The sequence below is a fragment of the Labrus bergylta genome, chromosome 19 (genome assembly GCF_963930695.1).
Source record: "Labrus bergylta chromosome 19, fLabBer1.1, whole genome shotgun sequence".
In the NCBI taxonomy this organism is placed as follows: Eukaryota; Metazoa; Chordata; class Actinopteri; order Labriformes; family Labridae; genus Labrus; species Labrus bergylta.
The window spans coordinates 14,284,347-14,302,390 of record NC_089213.1 but is presented as its reverse complement, the minus strand read 5'-3'; the positions used below and the strand labels follow the sequence as shown (position 1 = coordinate 14,302,390).

At 37.5% G+C, this 18,044-nt stretch overlaps 2 protein-coding genes across 3 annotated transcripts; both read left to right on the top strand.

The window, feature by feature from the left end:
- Positions 1-2,014: 2,014 nt before the first annotated feature.
- On the top strand, positions 2,015-8,076 carry LOC109990883 (sodium-dependent neutral amino acid transporter B(0)AT1). Its single transcript, XM_020643146.3, has 12 exons — positions 2,015-2,410; positions 3,148-3,288; positions 3,909-4,046; positions 4,180-4,361; positions 4,476-4,586; positions 5,392-5,504; positions 5,586-5,714; positions 5,804-5,960; positions 6,133-6,337; positions 6,424-6,583; positions 7,101-7,263; positions 7,433-8,076. The coding sequence occupies exons 1-12, from the start codon at positions 2,212-2,214 to the stop codon at positions 7,637-7,639; spliced, it is 1,905 nt and encodes a 634-aa protein (XP_020498802.1). The 5' UTR covers positions 2,015-2,211; the 3' UTR covers positions 7,640-8,076.
- A 2,873-nt stretch (positions 8,077-10,949) lies between these two features.
- On the top strand, positions 10,950-16,674 carry LOC109990900 (sodium-dependent neutral amino acid transporter B(0)AT1-like). 2 transcript variants are annotated; one of them, XM_020643171.3, is made up of 12 exons: positions 10,950-11,179; positions 12,232-12,372; positions 12,495-12,632; positions 12,715-12,896; positions 13,845-13,955; positions 14,048-14,160; positions 14,265-14,393; positions 15,212-15,368; positions 15,449-15,653; positions 15,780-15,939; positions 16,098-16,260; positions 16,420-16,674. In XM_020643171.3, the coding sequence occupies exons 1-12, from the start codon at positions 10,972-10,974 to the stop codon at positions 16,558-16,560; spliced, it is 1,848 nt and encodes a 615-aa protein (XP_020498827.3). In that variant the 5' UTR covers positions 10,950-10,971; the 3' UTR covers positions 16,561-16,674. The 2 variants fall into 2 exon arrangements, with proteins under 2 accessions (XP_020498827.3, XP_065804571.1); XM_065948499.1 differs by lacking the exon at positions 10,950-11,179 and adding an exon at positions 11,205-11,970.
- The last annotated feature ends 1,370 nt before the right edge of the window (positions 16,675-18,044 follow it).

Here is an 18,044-nt window from a genome sequence, read left to right as displayed (position 1 = left end):
GTCACCTTATTGTTTTAAAGGTTTATTGTTGGGCGTTTCATGCCTTTATTTAGAGATAGGACAGAGAGCCAGAAGACAGGGAGGGTGGGGGGTGAATGACATGAGGGAAAGGAGCCACACCTCAGATTCAAACCCTGGCCAACCGCCTGGAGGACCATAGCCTCCATACATTGGGTGTGCACACCAATCACTAGCCTACTGGCACCCCTACCTTATTTATTTGAATATTAAAAAACATGCTTTGATGAAATGAGGAACTGTTGTAGAATGACATTATGTATGCCCATAGGTTTTTGCATGAAAGATTTTAATTTTATTTTCTTACTATGTTGAACCAATAAAAATACTTAAAAGTTACAACCAGCAAAGTAAAACTTGATTTATCTTCTGAACTCCTGCACCTTTAACTTGATATGGCAAATGTTGTGGCTGTGTGATGAATGATAATCCAGAACTTTCACGTCTATAGATCTGTTTTTAGTCTTTATGTCACGGGTGTGGAAAATCAGGAACTGGACCCAAGTGCAGAATGAAAAACTATTTATGTAAACAAAAAGGCAACAACTAAAACTTTCTATCAAAATGTCCAAACTGAGGACATCCGAAAACTGATAAGCAATGAGAAACACTGACACTCCAACATACGACAAACAGCGCTGACAGCTTACAACACCGACACAACAATGAACTGACAACTCAAGGGAAGGAACACTGAGACTAAATAGACATGGGGTAATCAAACACAGGTGAGACTAACGATCACATGTGAAGACAATCAGGGCAATCAAGACTGGAGGGAAACACACAGAGGCAGGACAAGAAACACTGAGGACAACTACCACATATATCAGGGAACACTAATGACATAAATAACTTAAGAAAGTTACAATACATACGAGAACATAAAGAAACACTAGGATACAAAGTTACAAAATAGCACATGAAACACTAAAGACTAAACTAGAAAACACATAAGAGAAATACCAGGGAAGAATGAGATCTTTTGGAAGTGGCACTGGTACAAAGAGACATGTTGTCTTTTAGAAAGAACATCTTAACATAATAATATATAGAACACCCTTTGTCATTTTTGTCAGTCTTTTTATAAGCTTTTAGCTCTTTTATTATTCTGTCACCAAAAAGCATTGAACCAGTGTTTTCAAATGCTTGAACTTACTTCTCTTAACAGGTTGTAGTACTCTGTTGTATTGTATTGTAGAAGTGACGCACTTACTGTGCGTACCACAATAAAGTTTACACCACATTTTCAATGTAACCTTGGATATGGCTTTTATTGATTTTCAAAGCATTGTAAACCCATTTGTAAATGCCGACACTTATCTCCTTCAGTTAATAATTGTATTGAGGAATACTGATAAGGTGTCGATGAACACTTATCTATTAGACAGCAGAAACACATGTCATTTAATCACAATATCAGCAATTTTAAACATAAACATCAACCATAAGATAGTTCAACATTGATTTTCAATTGTTGTTCAAACATGGAACAAATGCACTTTAACAGGGTGAACATGTGAACACTCCTTTGTAATAAAACTAAATTTCTCAAGGACATGGTTTTATAGTTAAGATAAGCTAAGATTGGAAAATGTGTTGTCATCCTTAATAGACTGTTTCCTTCTCTGTCAACCAAACAATGTGACACAAAAAAGGCTTTTTATATGTGAACGCTTCTACTTTACTTGTTGCCAATCTGTGACTTGTCAATACAATCAACACATCCCTCCTCTCAACTATACTAAATATGTGTTTTGATGAAGTGTAAGTGAAGTATTTATTTGTTTACACCTCGTCATGTTTTCACTATTCGATCACAAACTCATGAATATTAAACTTGTCTTCAGGATGACACTCGCACATTATGACACATCAATCATTATCAAGAAGGCTGCGTCTTTTTCCTCTTGAATATGCTGACATTACAAAATACAAAACAGAATGTAATGAGCTACAGATAACTTAAGCTTGGGTGCCATAGGTCAAAGTAAAATACCTCAGTGCCCATTCCAATGACAAGCAGTGAGGCAATTGAGTCAGAGACACACAGACAACAGAGGAGATTGCCTGAGAAAGAACACAGGCACCAGAAGACTTGCAGGAACGCGATAACACTGGTTACTGAAGAGAGTCTCAACTGCTACTTTTTCATCTATTTCTGAGTCCAGTGAAGTAACAAAAAGGGCCACAATGAAGCTAAAGTTGCCAAACCCAGGACTGGATGACCGGATCCCTTCTCATAAGGACCTCGAGAGGATGGAAACTGAGGAAGCAGGGGACAGGCCCAAGTGGGACAACAAAACCCAGTATCTGCTCACATGTGTGGGCTTCTGTGTAGGACTTGGTAACGTCTGGAGATTCCCTTACCTGTGTCAGAGCCATGGAGGAGGTAAGCTAGGATGAGACTGAGTGTTATCTGTTCGAATTCTTGAAGAGGAACACAAAATATAACAGCTATCAGAGACAGAGGATTTTAAAAGGGTTTAAGTAAAACCTGTTTTAAGAAACAAAGTAATTTTTAACAATTTAAAACCTTGTACTTTTCATCCATAATTACAATGAAATCTACTGTTACACATGAATGTAGGCTATATGAATGGATTATTTCATCAAGACTGAATTAATTTAGAAAAGCATCTGTCTCTAGAGTATGATTGACGTGAACATTGCAAAATTGACTCAGTTGAATTAAAACGGCTAAGAAGCAAAATTCACAGTCAACATTTCTCAGCACTGGTTTTCTTTTAAGATATTTCGGCTTATACACAAAATTGAGATAATAATAGAAAAGGCTCTCTAGACCACTATATTTCACTGTATTGTCTCTGTGTATTTCCCTATAGGGAATATTAAAGTGTATTGTCTCTTGTAATTTCTTATCATACCTTCTTTGGCTATGCCTGAATCATATCCTGCCATATCTTATCATGCTGATGTGGTTAATTTTGATTTTTTTTTTTCTCGACTCAGTACTTACTTATGTAAAATGCTTTTAAAAGTTTGTTGAATAATTTCGTATAGTTTTGAATTTAAAGTCTACTGCTCACTTTAGTTAAGGTGCTGATGGAAGTAAAGCAGTCACTAAATTGTAACTCATTCTAAATAATGTGAATTTAATATGTCTAGGAGCATTTATGATCCCATTCCTTATCCTGCTGGTCTTGGAGGGAATCCCACTTCTGCACCTTGAGTTTGCCATCGGTCAGCGTCTGAGGAAAGGAAGTGTGGGAGTATGGAGATCGATCAATCCATGCCTGACAGGAGTCGGTGTGTAAAATAAACACACACACACAAACACGTGCACACACATACACCTACACACACACACACAAACATATCCATAATATCCATCCGTTATTGTTGCTTTTTTATGCATGTTGGTGGCCCCAACACTTTCAGAATGAAAGACTCTCAAGTTGTTCAAAGGATTAACAGTGATGCCCTGTCTTTTGTGATTTTACATAAAATCTCTCAAAAACGTTTTAATGAATTGCCATAAATTTGATGCAGACATTCTTGTTACCGCATGATGTAATGATTTTAATCATTTTAATAATAACCTCAAATTGTCACCTAGGGCTCTTGTCTATGATTAAATGCTATGAATATCCAGAGACATCCCCTTCTCAGCTCCATGTAAACAGCTAATAAGCAAATATGAACATGCTAATCTAAGATAGTGAACATAGTTAAAATCATAACATCTTAACCTCATCAAAAGCATGTAAGCAATGCCAATTTGGCAAAGAAATCATGCTGCATTAAGTATTTAGCTTGAAGTACTTCATTAAGCTCAGTAGATCCACTAGCCTGACTGTGATCTCAGGTTCATAAAAAGAAAAAAAAAAAAAAAAAAGCATTATCCATATTGTTTCATTTTGATACAGGTATTGCCTCCTTGCTTGTCTCATTTTTGGTTGGCATGTACTACAACACCATCATGGCCTGGATTATGTGGTACCTCTTCAACTCTTTCCAGAACCCTCTGCCTTGGAGCCAATGTCCCCTCAATGCTAACAAGACAGGTATGCCTTCATACATCAAAGTTTCTAAAAAATGCACATTGCAAGACAGTCTGCCTTAGCATTTCCTTCCAGGGTTTCTGATATCTTGTTGTTAACGATAAGATCCTTAGTTGATTGTATCTGTCCTTTGCAGGTCTTGTGGAGGAGTGTGCTCGTAGCACCACTGTTGACTACTTCTGGTACAGAGAGACCCTGAACACTTCGACAGCTATTGACGATGCTGGAGGTCTACAGTGGTGGATGGTGCTGTCCCTTGTTGCTGCCTGGACGCTGCTCTATGTTTGCTGCATCCGTGGAATTGAGACCACAGGAAAGGTCTGAAAAACCTAATTACATCTAAACTGATGTGGTGGGAGTAATGCAAGCCTTAGAGGTAAAAAAATATTTATTGTATCTTTGGCTAATCTAAACAAAACTCTATTTCCTCAGGCTGTCTACATCACCTCCACTCTGCCTTATCTGGTCCTCACCATCTTCCTCATCAGAGGGCTGACCCTCAAAGGATCTATAGCGGGGATTAAGTACCTCTTCACGCCAGATGTAAGCACTGATGATCAAATCACCCAATATGTAGTTAAAAACATATGGTCCATTTTTTAAAGAAAGTGTTCCACAATTTATTAAATACCTCCTTATAATTAGTCTTAGATCGGTAGATCTGAATCACTGACAATTCTGTCCAAACAGGCAGCAGAAAGCAGGCAGTAAGCTAGGTTTACCATATGGATTGGAAGATAAAACAGCAACCAGTTGTTGTCCTATAAGGGTTCATATTGGGGCCTTTTTCTTGTCCAGAGGCAATAACTTCCTGAAGTCTCAAATTGTCAATGAATTTGACTTCAAAAAGTTGCTACTCCATGGCAAAATAAAGTCCCATACATAAATCCCTGTAGGACAGTAACTCATTGTATTTGGCAGAGTTGATCATACTGTTTTTTTTGTTTGTTCTTTTTTTTAGATATCCTCTGTACATTCTTATTGCATGATTAATACAATCTGATGGCAAAAGACATAGTGTCCCCACATTTCCAATAGAGATAAGACATGAAAAAAACAGTTTTAGCTCCACTTAGTTTGTGTGACTAATATATCAATTTGTGACAGTCTATGATTCTGTCACAATATAAATGTAACTCCTCGTGGTTTCATTGTTCCCCAAGTAAAAAGGAAAGAATAATAAAGAAACCTTAAAATCCCGGTTTACAGTGCAGGCCTGCTGTCCAAGCAATTGTAAATAATTCAAAAAGGCTGTGAAGCAACAAGACAATGATTACTACCACAACATCAAATGTAATTTTCATAGCTCAAATGGACTCTTCTGTTGACAAATCCAAATCTGTTTCAGGTAAATGAGTTAATGAATCCAGCAACTTGGTTGGATGCAGGTGCTCAAGTTTTCTACTCCTTTTCCTTGGCTTTTGGTGGACTCATTTCTTTTTCCAGTTACAACTCAATTCAGTGAGTAACTACCTGAAATTCCCATTTATACAATGAACTCTTCAGTTGTTCTCACATGGTCATTGATTGTTTTACTTATAGCAACAACTGTGAGCAGGATGCTGTTCTCATTTCCATCATCAACGGCTGCACCTCAGTGTACTCTGCAACAGTTATCTACTCCATCATTGGCTTCAGGGCCACAGAAAAATATGATGATTGCGTGGGCAAGTGAGTTTCAAAGTGAACAAATAAATCGTAAAAAGCATTCGCATCATATTATTGCTGACTAATACCGTCATTATCTGCCGTTGTTGTAGCAACATCTTGGAGCTGTTGAATGCCTTCAACTATCCTGAAAACAGCATTACAGAGAGCAACTACAACGAGGTTTTTAACCACCTCAACACGACAAGTCCAGGCATCATCGCTGGATTGCCAATAAAGGAATGTAACATGGACACTTTCCTCAGTCAGGTCAGTAAAAAGCATTTAGTCGTTTTATCATTTATGTTAATCCTTAGACATCTTTGGTAAAAAAAAATCACTAGTATTATTGTTACAGACAACTTTGGCAATCACAATGACAATGGACAATGGCTTGACAATGGAGTTCATGGTTAAAATAATTGATTTGTAATCCATCCAGGGAGTTGAGGGAACAGGTCTGGCTTTCATCGTGTTTACAGAAGCCATCATCAAGATGCCAGTATCTCCGCTCTGGGCTGTCCTCTTCTTTGTCATGCTTTTCTGTCTCGGTCTCTCCACTATGTTTGGCAACATCGAGGGAGTTGTGGTTCCTTTGCAGGACCTCAGATTGCTGCCCCGATCTTGGCCTAAAGAAGTTTTCTGCGGTAATTGACTTTCCCGTTTGACATAAAATATTGTCTCTTAGACGTAGAGAAATTAGTGTCACTACTTTTTCTCTTCTTTTTTTCAGGTCTAACTTGCTTAATATCGTGTGCTTTTGGTCTCATATTTTCCCTGCGCTCTGGAAACTATTGGCTAGCTCTTTTTGACAGCTTTGCTGGCTCAATTCCCCTTCTGGTCATTGGACTTTGTGAAATGATTTCTGTTATCTACATCTATGGGGTGGATAGGTAAGTCATTATTAGTACAGTGTCTAAGAGTTAAGGCTATTAGCCCTGTTAACAACTTGTATTTTATGCTAATAAACAACTGTTAATATGCTAGCATGCTAAACTACATGGTAGAACAATAGAATTCCTCAAGTTTAACATTCATGCATTGGTTGTAAGTGAGAGCCAATCAGCATGTTGGCATGTTGATGCAGCAAGATTATATTGATGTGGAAAATGTGTAATTTTGATGATGAAAGAACTGTTACTTATTAGCTATAAAATATGAGAAATATTGCATTCTGACAGCTGTTATGTTATCAAGGTGCATGTTTTTAATATAAGGTATTAGACTTAAGTAACAGAGAGGTGTTTTATTTCCTTGAAGTCCAGTGCATCATCAACATGTTGATCAAACAAAAATGCCAAACAGGCTTCATTATTAACTGTATCTAATAAAAGTGCAAGGGCATCTTTCGTGGAAGCTCTCAGGCACACTCAGCTGATATCATTTCTTCCTTTTATTGCTTCCACACAGGTTTAATGAGGACATTGAGTTTATGATTGGTCATAAGCCCAATATCTTCTGGCAGGTGACATGGAGGGTTGTCAGTCCTCTCATTATGGTCGTCATCTTGATTTTCTACTTTGTAACCCAAGTCAGCAAGAACATTACCTATTTGGTTTGGGACCAGGAGGCGGTAAGTGTGTTCATCACAATAGTATTGTCTAAAGAACTATTTAGAAACTCTAATAATACTTGCATTACTCGTGGTGGTGCTACAGTATTAGTGACAATATACAATAAAACCCATTGTTACAGTAGTACAATACAGTAAATAGTACAATTTTTCTTAATTTTGATAATAGGTGGACTTCCCCACTCTCGAAGCACGACCATTTCCCTCCTGGATCAACGTCATAATTTTCATCCTGGCTGGAATTCCAAGTTTAGCCATCCCAGTGTTTGCCGCCTACAAATTCATCCAGCAAAAATGCTGCAAGAAGAACGACTATGATGACAAATTGGAAACCATCTCTGCCAAAATACAAATGAGTGACAAAATTAAGTTTTAGAGTCCTTTTCCAATGAATATTTAATAACAAAATGAATTTTTCGGTATGTTGTAAATCCATAATTGCCACATTATGGCTTTTTTCCCCCTAATACCCATTATAGAGACTATTGACTTTGAATTGACTAAATTTGGAATAATGTTCTTGTATGTAGAAATACATTTTCTATTATTTACTGTAATTTAATTTTTTTAATTAATGTTTTGGAGAAGACAGTATTTTTCTTTTTCTTTTCTTTATTATTGTAATATTCAGATACTGCTGTGTCATATTTCTTATATAAGTGTATGTTGTATCTTAAAGAACAGTTATTTTTTCTTTTTTGCCCTGAATAGAAGATTGGCACTTGTTTCAGGCTAGAGCCAACAACAGCTTAACTTAGCACAGAGACTGAAAACCAAAGATTGTAAATATAATTAAATTATTATTAAACCTGAGTGATGTCACCCATCTGTTACTAAAGGGGGCTTTGGAAGCCTGTCAATGGGGGTCTCCAGGCTTAGTGCTAGAGTTAAGGCGGGTCTTAGATGAACTTGATAAAAGGACTTGAGCTGGTATAGTGTTTTTCTTGTCTTCTGAAAATTCAAAGTGCTTTTACACTGCAGGTCACACCCATCCATTCACACCCATTCACACACTGACGGCAGAGGTCTATGTAAAGTTACCATCAGAAGTAAATAATCCCATATACACATATTCATACGCTGCCAATGAAGCAGCTGCAGCAACTTCAAAATAAAAAAAATCAAAATTCAAATGATAAAGCTAATTTGAAAATTCAAATGCATTAACAGAAATCCTTTTTAATTTTCAGAATATGAGTGTGTTATTTGACTCTAAAATAAAATGATGATTCATTTATCTAATTTGAATTTTAGTTTTCAACTTCAAAAATGCACATTCTTTGACTAAATTAAAATGAGGAAGAAAATGACATTCGCTTTGTCATTTTCAAAAAATGCCCCGCTAAATCTGTATCATAATTCAAATGAAAAAGCTAATTTTAAAATGAAAATACAGTAACAGAAACACTTTTTAATTTTCAGAATATAGAAGCATTATTTGACCTATATTTAAAATTAATATTCAGTCATCCAGTTTGCGTTATACTTTAACTCTTTATGTATGCATATTGTAGGACATAATTCAAATGAAAACTAAAAGGTCTTTGGCTTTTCGTTTTCAAACTTGCCGTGCTAAAAAGTGATCATAATTCAAACCAACTCGAAAACGAAATGGCAGAGTGGACGCCGCAGGAAAGTGACGTCAGACTCCAGCTCCCAGGCAGGCGAGCGTAATATTTACAGTCTATGAGGCGAGCGGGCAGAACGCGCAGTACAATGGGTGGCGGGGTGAATCTTTAACGCTGGTACAAGCTCCAAACTAGTTGTTGCCCTGATTTTGATTCAATTTTGGCGTTGTATTTGATTATTCTTTTAATAACAACAAAACAATCTCTGAAAGGGAGAGAGAGCTCATACAGTCGGTCGAGAGGGAGAGTGTGTGCCATTACGCACAGAGGATGAGAGACACTTTGTGTACAGAGCTGGAGAGATTATTTGAAACAGAAAATTCAATCGATAATCGATTTAATGTAACTAAGTTAAGCAGAGAAGAGAGTGATCTATAATCTATCAATAAACCGGTTTTAGGACACGTCTGTGTGAATTTCACGGCGTGCAGATGCTGAGTGACTCTCAGGGTCAGAGATAGTGGGCATGGTGTCACGTGTGAGACTTGGCAGCTCGGGTTATAAAGGTGCTGCGTCATGCTTGCTGAAAGTTCAGTGTGCACTGAAAAAACCACTCTGATCGCCACCTGCATCACAGTGTGAACTAAAGTCTGCCCTATAGTGTTAAAGATTCACCCCGCCACCCATCGTAGTGCGCGTTCTACCCGCTCGCCTCATAGACTGTAAATATTACGCTCGCCTGCCTGGGAGCTGGAGTCTGACGTCACGTTCCTGCGCTGTCCACTTTGCCATTTCATTTTCGAGTTGGTTTGAATTATGATCACTTTTTAGCACGGAAAGTTTGAAAACGAAAAGCCAAAGACCTTTTGAATGATGTCATACAATATGCATACATAAAGAGTTAAAGTATAATGCAAACTGGATGACTGAATATTAATTTTAAATATAGGTCAAATAATGCTTCTATGTTCTGAAAATTAAAAAGTGTTTCTGTTACTGTATTTTCATTTTAAAATTAGCTTTTTCATTTGAATTATGATACAAATTTAACGGGGCATTTTTTGAAAATGATAAAGCAAATGTAATTTTCTTCATTTTAATTTAGTCAAAGAATGTGCATTTTTGAAGTTGAAAACTAAAATTCAAATTAGATAAATGAATCATCATTTTATTTTAAAGTCAAATAACACACTCATATTCTGAAAATTAAAAAGCATTTCTGTAAATGCATTTGAATTTTCAAATTAGCTTTATCATTTGAATTTTGTTCACTAATCGCTTCCATAGTTAAGTGTCTTGCCCAAGGACTAATCAGATATGTGGATGGGGATCGACAAAAAGACGACCAACTCTACCAACTGAGCCACAGCTGCCCCTTAAGCCTCCTGACAAAAGCAAGAGCATGCCCATCAATCAGATCAGCTATTTTCCTTATTGTGAATAATGCCTATCCATAATCAAATCAAAACAGATTAATTATCAAGAAATGTTACATTTTCGCCGATCAAGACATAAGCTAATCAGACCAATTTCGTTTTTTGAATCAAGCTGTAAACATGTAAATTACTGCTGTAGTAACAGGATTTTTTGAATGGTATTCATTACTGTATATAAAGGCATTCAATTATCATGAAATTAAAAGAATATATATCTTCCAAAGCAACCAAATCTGTCTGAAGTTCTTTTGTACATTACAATAATGTACCTGCACTGCACTTATGCCCTGTTAATAATTATCTCACAAGTCAGATTTTTGAGCAGAACGAAATGGTTAATATTAGGAAAATTATATTATGCTAATGACCAATAACCAATGACAAATTAGGTTTCTGCAATTTTAATAATTTTGCTAGACAACACTTGCCTGTTGTCAGATCTGAACACTGACATATATTTATACTGAGCTAGCCCCTATAAAATGAAACACTTTTTAAACCAATTCTGCAGGCCAGTCATGGCTGGTGTCATATAATTGAGCATTTAGATACAAAGGTACATAGGGTGCTATGGCTAATCTGTAGACTGCAGGTTAAACATCATAAACATGCTTTAATATTGCTGAGTGCTCACATGTGTACATCCATAAACTTCCCCTTTGCTTTAACTGTAGTAAACACCATTTCACTGCCTCAGTGCACATATGGTTGCCATGAGAGCAGTACTTCCAAACCCAGGACCGGATCTCCGGATCCCAAACTATGAAGATCTGGAGAGGATGGAGAAGGAGGAGTCCGGCGACAGGCCCAAGTGGGACAACAAAGCCCAGTACATCCTAACCTGTGTGGGCTTCTGCATCGGACTTGGGAACGTTTGGCGGTTCCCCTATTTGTGTCAGAGTCATGGAGGGGGTAAGATTTATGAAACAAAATAAATAGGGTAACAGACATCTGTGGTTAAGTGGTTGTATATTTCATAGATTTTTGTGTGGTTGAGGTACACAGTTGTTAATTTAATCGTAATTTAATGCATACAAATGGAATTTTATGCTTTCTATTCTTTTCTCTGAAGGTTTTACGGTACAGAATTACGACCAAATACTGCCAAATAATTCAACTGTTTAGCTGACAATTTCATTTTTAACAAAATGACTGATACTTTTTGCCTTAGGCTTACACTGTAATGTACCACTCATTCACAAGACAGTTTTGTCAAATCAACATCAAGTGTCATAAATCATTCCCTAGACTCTAGAGAATGATTAATAACACTAGATGTTGAGAGTAAGGGGTCCTCTCAAGTAAAAGCTGACCTTTGTCTTTACATAAAGGTGATGTCCTTGGATCAGCTGTTTATGTGACTGAATAACTAAGGGTTCCAACCAATACAGTTTACACTGTGTCGTATCAGCCCCAATGCAAAAACAGTGGTTTACAAAATAACATCATCAATCATCAACCAATCAATCTTTATTTGTACAGTGCCAATTCATAAAAAATGTTGTTTCTATACACTATACAAAAGAACAGGTAAAAGACCTTACTCTTTAATATATTGTGTGACAAAAGAGCAGGTAAAAGACCTTACGACCCTTAGCCGCCAATTGGATGGCTAAGGGGAGAGCTGATTAGACAATGGCGACGTACTTGCCCCAGAATGAGCGTAAAGACTGTCCATCAGGAGCAGGGCTACACATGTGCAGGTAATCTATCACCATCAGTCACGTCAAGACAGGAAGTAAATTCTGAAAGCATGCAATGAAACCAAAAGTAATAATAAATCATAGCAAAAATCTAAACATGGAAAATAGTTAAACCAAGTCATAATAACAGCATGAATAAAACCCAAAATATCAAAGCATGCGTAAAAATGTCATATATAATATCTTACTTTCCCCCAGAATTCTTAGTGTAAAGTGGTAACATTTTTGTAATTTCATGTCTTATCATATACCTTTTTCTAGGTGCATTTTTGGTTCCCTACTTGATCCTGCTGGTGCTTGAAGGAATGCCTCTCCTGCTGCTGGAGTTTGCCATCGGCCAGCGTCTCAGGAAAGGCAGCGTTGGAGTTTGGAGGGCTATTAGCCCCTATTTGACTGGCATCGGTAAGCAAACTTACCTCTGGGGTAAAAAATGAAAAAGAAAAAAGAATGAAGCTACATGAACCTCAGCAACACGTATAGTATATACGGATTATCTAAGCATTTGTGAATGTGATGTCTCACAGGTGTAGGCTCCATGTTGGTGTCATTTTTGATTGGACTGTACTACAACACCTTAATAGCCTGGATCATGTGGTATCTCTTTAATTCCTTTCAAAGCCCGTTGCCTTGGACCCAGTGCCCCCTCAATGACAATGGGACAGGTATTGTTTTAGACACTGGTACATAAATATACCATAGCACCCATATTGCATTTTAATTTGTGTATATTTCTTGCCTCTGCAGGTTTCGTACAAGAATGTCATCAGAGTTCCACAGTGGATTACTACTTTTATAGGGTGACTCTGAATAGCTCAGTCTCTATAGCTGATTCTGGAGGAATCCACTGGCCCATAGTAGTCTGCTTGCTAGCTGCCTGGTCAGTCATCGCTGTCTGTTGCATAAGGGGCATCGGCACTTCAGGCAAGGTTTGTCCCTTCAGTCAATGACCATTTGCTAAGAAGTGCCTTCCATTGTTACTGCGTCTACTCCCTACCCCTCTGTTCTCACAAAGAACAGAAGCTTTGATAACAGGGGCAGATTCACTAGACTACTTGAAATTTGTCAGCAGGAACAATTTGGGGTTCAGTGTCTTGCCCAAGGACACTTGGACATGTGACTGTAGAAGCTAGGGATCAAACCCCCAACCTTCTGGTTGAAACAAGAACCTTGTGACAACACTTTAAATATGCACTTAATGTGCTATTTAGAACAGAGTCCCCAAAAACTGCAGGTAAGAAAAAATAAAAAGCAGTTTAGAAATGTATTCCCATGGTTTACAAATTTATGCATACGGATTAAAATCCACCATTTTGCGGTAGATCTTCTTCTCACAGATTTGTACTGTACATTGTGATCAAAGTTTTTCAACTAGTTTTTTAATGGATATCAGAAAACAAAATGTTCTCATAGATTTAGTAAGCCATAGTTTTATAAAAAAAAAGGAAAAGGACAAGTTATACAAAGACCACATGATTATTTTGTCCTTTCATAAGCCTGTTTGGCTTCATAGTCTACACCCATTAACAGGCAACACACAGGTTCCAAAGATGTGTTTTTCTAAATTTTCAAATTTTTGATTCCTTCTTAATTAAAAAGAAATGGGTTGAAGCTGTAGAGTATGTTTCAGGATAAATACTAGTGTTCTTTATAAAAGTAACATACTGACAAGTTTTGGTCATAGATCTCAAGTGTTGACCAAGCAAAGTCAAATAGAGCAAGCCAGAGTCACCAGTGTTCCCTGACACCCCAAAATCAGCTTCCAGAAATAAGTGAATGTACTCATGCACTCTGCTTTAACATGCAAAGAACTACACTACTGAAACCTTTAATCTGATAATTATGAATTATCTTTCTTTTTCTTGTCATGGCATCAGGCAGTGTACGTCACAGCCATCCTGCCTTACATCGTGCTGGCCATCTTCCTGATCCGAGGACTGACACTCAAAGGAGCCTTGAGTGGACTAAAGTTCCTCTTCATACCTGATGTATTTTTCAAATCATTCAAATATGCTCTTAAAATAATGGTTCTCTTTCTCTTTACAAATGTAACCTCACAATGTATTTTGCACCTTTGCAGGTGCAAGAGTTGATTAAACCAACAACTTGGATGGATGCGGGTGCCCAGGTCTTTTATTCCTTTGGTCTTGCCTGGGGAGGCCTTATCTCTTTTTCAAGCTACAACCCTGTACAGTAAGAGATAATTTGTAGTCTAAGTCTGAATCTTCTCAGCATTAAATAGAAACAGTAGTTTCCAGACTCAAGCTCAACTTATGTCTTTCTTCTTTTTTTCCAAGCAACAACTGTTTGCGAGATGCTGTAATCCTTACGGTTGTAACTGGCCTCACTTCAATCTATGCTGCCACAGTCACTTACACCATCATTGGCTTCAGGGCCACAGAGAAATATGACAGCTGTATCAATGAGTAAGTGTGAATTCTATTTGACTGTTGTCCAGAAGATGCAACGATATTTCAATGAGGAAAAGCTACTTGGCATAGGTGCCTGACAGGCAGAGAGAAAGTATTTTGTCAACTGGTCTTAAAATCTAAACAATGAACCTTTTAAGACTTTTTACTTTTTATGCCATTTTTGGAGAGATAAGACAGTGGATAGAGATTAAAATCAGGGAGAGAAAGGGTGGGGATTGACATGCAGGAAAGGAGCCACAGGTTGGATTCGAACATGGGCCGCCCGCTTGGAGGACTATTGCCTCCATACATGGGGAAAACACTGCACCAGTGACTTTGGATGAGGTTTTTGTTCGTCATTAGCGCAATTGCTTTCTGCTGCCTCAAGATATCAATTCTCGACCAATGTGCCTGACCCCATCTCACTGAAGGACCAACACACCAGTAGGTGCAGAGATAGGTCTTATATGCTACTCAGAAAGCTTAGGAACTTGGACATGATGGTAAAAAAAAATTGAGGTGATTTGAAACTAATGCATCAGCTTGTTTGACAAAAAATGGTCACATGCTGAGGAACAAGTAGCCTTTAGTGGGCAAAAACTCTGAATAGTGTTTGAATGAGAACTTAAAACAAGAGTTTAAAAATATTTTTGGTTAATCTACAGAATACTTTGGTTCTTCACAGGCCCTGCTAAATTATTCATTATTGGTTCCCTGCAAATATTGATAGGATGTGAGCAATGTGTTAGAATTACTTGAAAAATACCAACCTATACTCTGGAGTAAATTCCAGTTATCCAGTTTTACTAATAAGTAACATACTTTCTCCTTAGTAACATCATGATGTTACTAAATGCATTTGAGCTTCCTGAAGACAGCATCACTACCAGCAACTATGAGGCAGCTTTTCATCATCTTAACAGCTCCAATCCTGATATTGTTTTTGGATTGGACATCAAACCCTGTGACATACAGAAACTTCTTAGTGAGGTGACTTCATTAAAGAATATAAATCTAATTTTCAAATTATTATTGCTTATCTGCATTCTGACTTCTGTGTGTTTCTACAGGGAGTAGAGGGAACTGGCCTGGCCTTCATTGTGTTTACAGAAGCCATCACCAAGATGCCTGGTTCTCCCATCTGGTCTGTCCTCTTTTTCTCAATGCTTTTCTGCTTGGGACTCTCAACACTGTTTGGCAACATTGAAGGAGTGGTGGTCCCACTCAAAGATCTGAACGTTTTCCCTAAAAAGTGGCCCCATGAAGTACTAACAGGTAACTTGGTTTTATAGCTCAACTAAATGAACTCATTTGGTCTGCAATCAAATATCTTCAGTATTTGTCTTTGGTGTCTTTAAAAAAATAAACTTAAACTCTGTTTGTTGTTCATGTTTGTTTCAGGGGTAACATGTGTTGTCTCCTTCATCATCTCCCTCCTGTTTGCACAGCATTCAGGAATATATTGGGTAACTCTGTTTGACAACTTTGCTGGATCTGTTCCACTTTTGACTATTGGACTCTTTGAGATGATAGCTGTTGTTTATGTCTACGGCATTGACAGGTTAGCGCTTATTCAAACTACTATAGAAACATATTGTACCTGTTTTGTTTGCTACTGAGCACGCCATTATGAATATAAGACATGTTTAAGTCCCCTACTAGAATGATGACTTCATGACATATTCCAAAATTAATAAAAAATGACTGATTGTGTGGCAGGTTCAACGATGACATCGAGTTCATGATTGGCTATAAGCCCTCCATCTTCTGGCAGTTTTCATGGAGAATCAGCAGTCCTCTTGTTGTTCTGGTTATTTTAGTTTTCTACTTGGTTACACAAGGCCAAAAGGAGCTCACCTATTTAGTCTGGGATCCCAACTCTGTAAGTACACAAGCTCTGTGATCAGCTATGTTGATGTATTTTCTCTCTGTGGGAAATGTTCCCACGTGGGGAAAGAAACTTAATATTAAAACTAGCCACATTTCAGCAGAGTTTTGACATAAGTTTAATGCACTAATCCTATTGCTTTCTAATTCACAGGATGAATTCCCATCACTGGCATCGGTGTCATACCCTGCATGGATCTATGCGATCATCTTTCTTCTTGCAGGAATACCATGTCTGGTAGTTCCTGTATATGCTTTATGTAGACTGGTTTATAATCTACAGAGAAAAAAGTAGTCACATCTACTGAACTGTTAAAGCAGGCTTGTTTGGATTTTTTTTATTCAAATAAAAATTAAAGCACAATACTGTTTCAATTGTTTCATGATTGATGCAGTACTTATGTTTTAATATTTTTGGTATTGTGCTTTTTTATGCTGCTGTATTTAGATACTTATTTCTCAAAACACTCCAGCCTGATAATATGAATTGTTTTATTTGTTTGAAACCTTTCTAGTTTAAAAGACAAGATAAAATAATGTTTACAGCAATCCCCTTTTTTATTTTTTTATTTACTGTTGAAGTCTTTTTTCTCTCTGAATCATTATTTTTCCTATTTCTACACATCATGTTAAAAAAATGTACAGAAAATGTCTTGGTTTCAAATGATACAACAACAAATCCCGCTATTAGTAGTGAAATCCATTCCGTCAAGTGGGACTTCCCAAACAGCAACTACCTTTCCTTGTGTTGCGGTTGCTTTCTATCCAAATACAAAAAAAATGGCTTTGGAGTTGAAAGAAAGTCTGGACGAGTAGTGGAAAAATACTATCTGTCTGTTGCCTTCGTTTGACCTTAAAAGATTAGGATGATCGTGCGTCATTTAGCAATTGGAAACTGTTTCTCTGCATGGCCTTGGTCTGTATCTCCAACAGGAACACTCCTCAGGATCTGGGTACAGCATGACCCTTAATCAGTGCCCTCCTGACAAAGGAGTTTCTGTTGGTGCATAGATAAATCACCAGGCAAACTAGCAGAAGGCGTAGTCACTAGGGCAAGCTGAAACCAATGACGATGTATCACTCATGTATATGCAAAATACCTACACCCTGTGAAAGTATAAATATGTATCTGCAACCGGGACTGCCCCGGGAATCTTTGATGCATTTGTGGACTCGAGTCATATGACTTGGACTCGAGTCGGACTCGAGAGGAACTGGACATGTGAGAAACAGTGGCACACAAACATAAAGTTCTGCATGCTTCAAGACAGCATGCATCATGAACTTTAATCGGAACATTAGAGCCCATGCTTACTGTTGTCCACACTTGCTGTTGTGAATCTAATTCTTGCAAGGCAGGCTAACGTTGGTTCGAAAGCAACTTCAAAATAAAAGCATCATAAATTGTACTAAATAAAATTATGAACAATAATGTATAAATATTGTACCAAAAAGAACATAAATGAAAACCTTATATCAATGCAACCATAGAAAAGGTAAACACAAATGTCAACTATTACAACATTGCTTCAAGGGTCTTGGTGTTGGGCTGACCATGATTCATCAAGCAGACATCCTGGTTAAAGAACTTCCAAGTTTCACTTCATAATGAGTAGGTTGCAAACAAACTTGCTGGGTCAACACACCTCCAAGTGGTCCCAACCGTTTCCCAAAAGCCTCTGCTTCCCTAATGTCAGAACTATCTGTGCTACTCACCTTTGTTGCTCCACCTCCCTACACTCCTGCTAGGTGAATTCAATATTTACATGGACTCCAAGA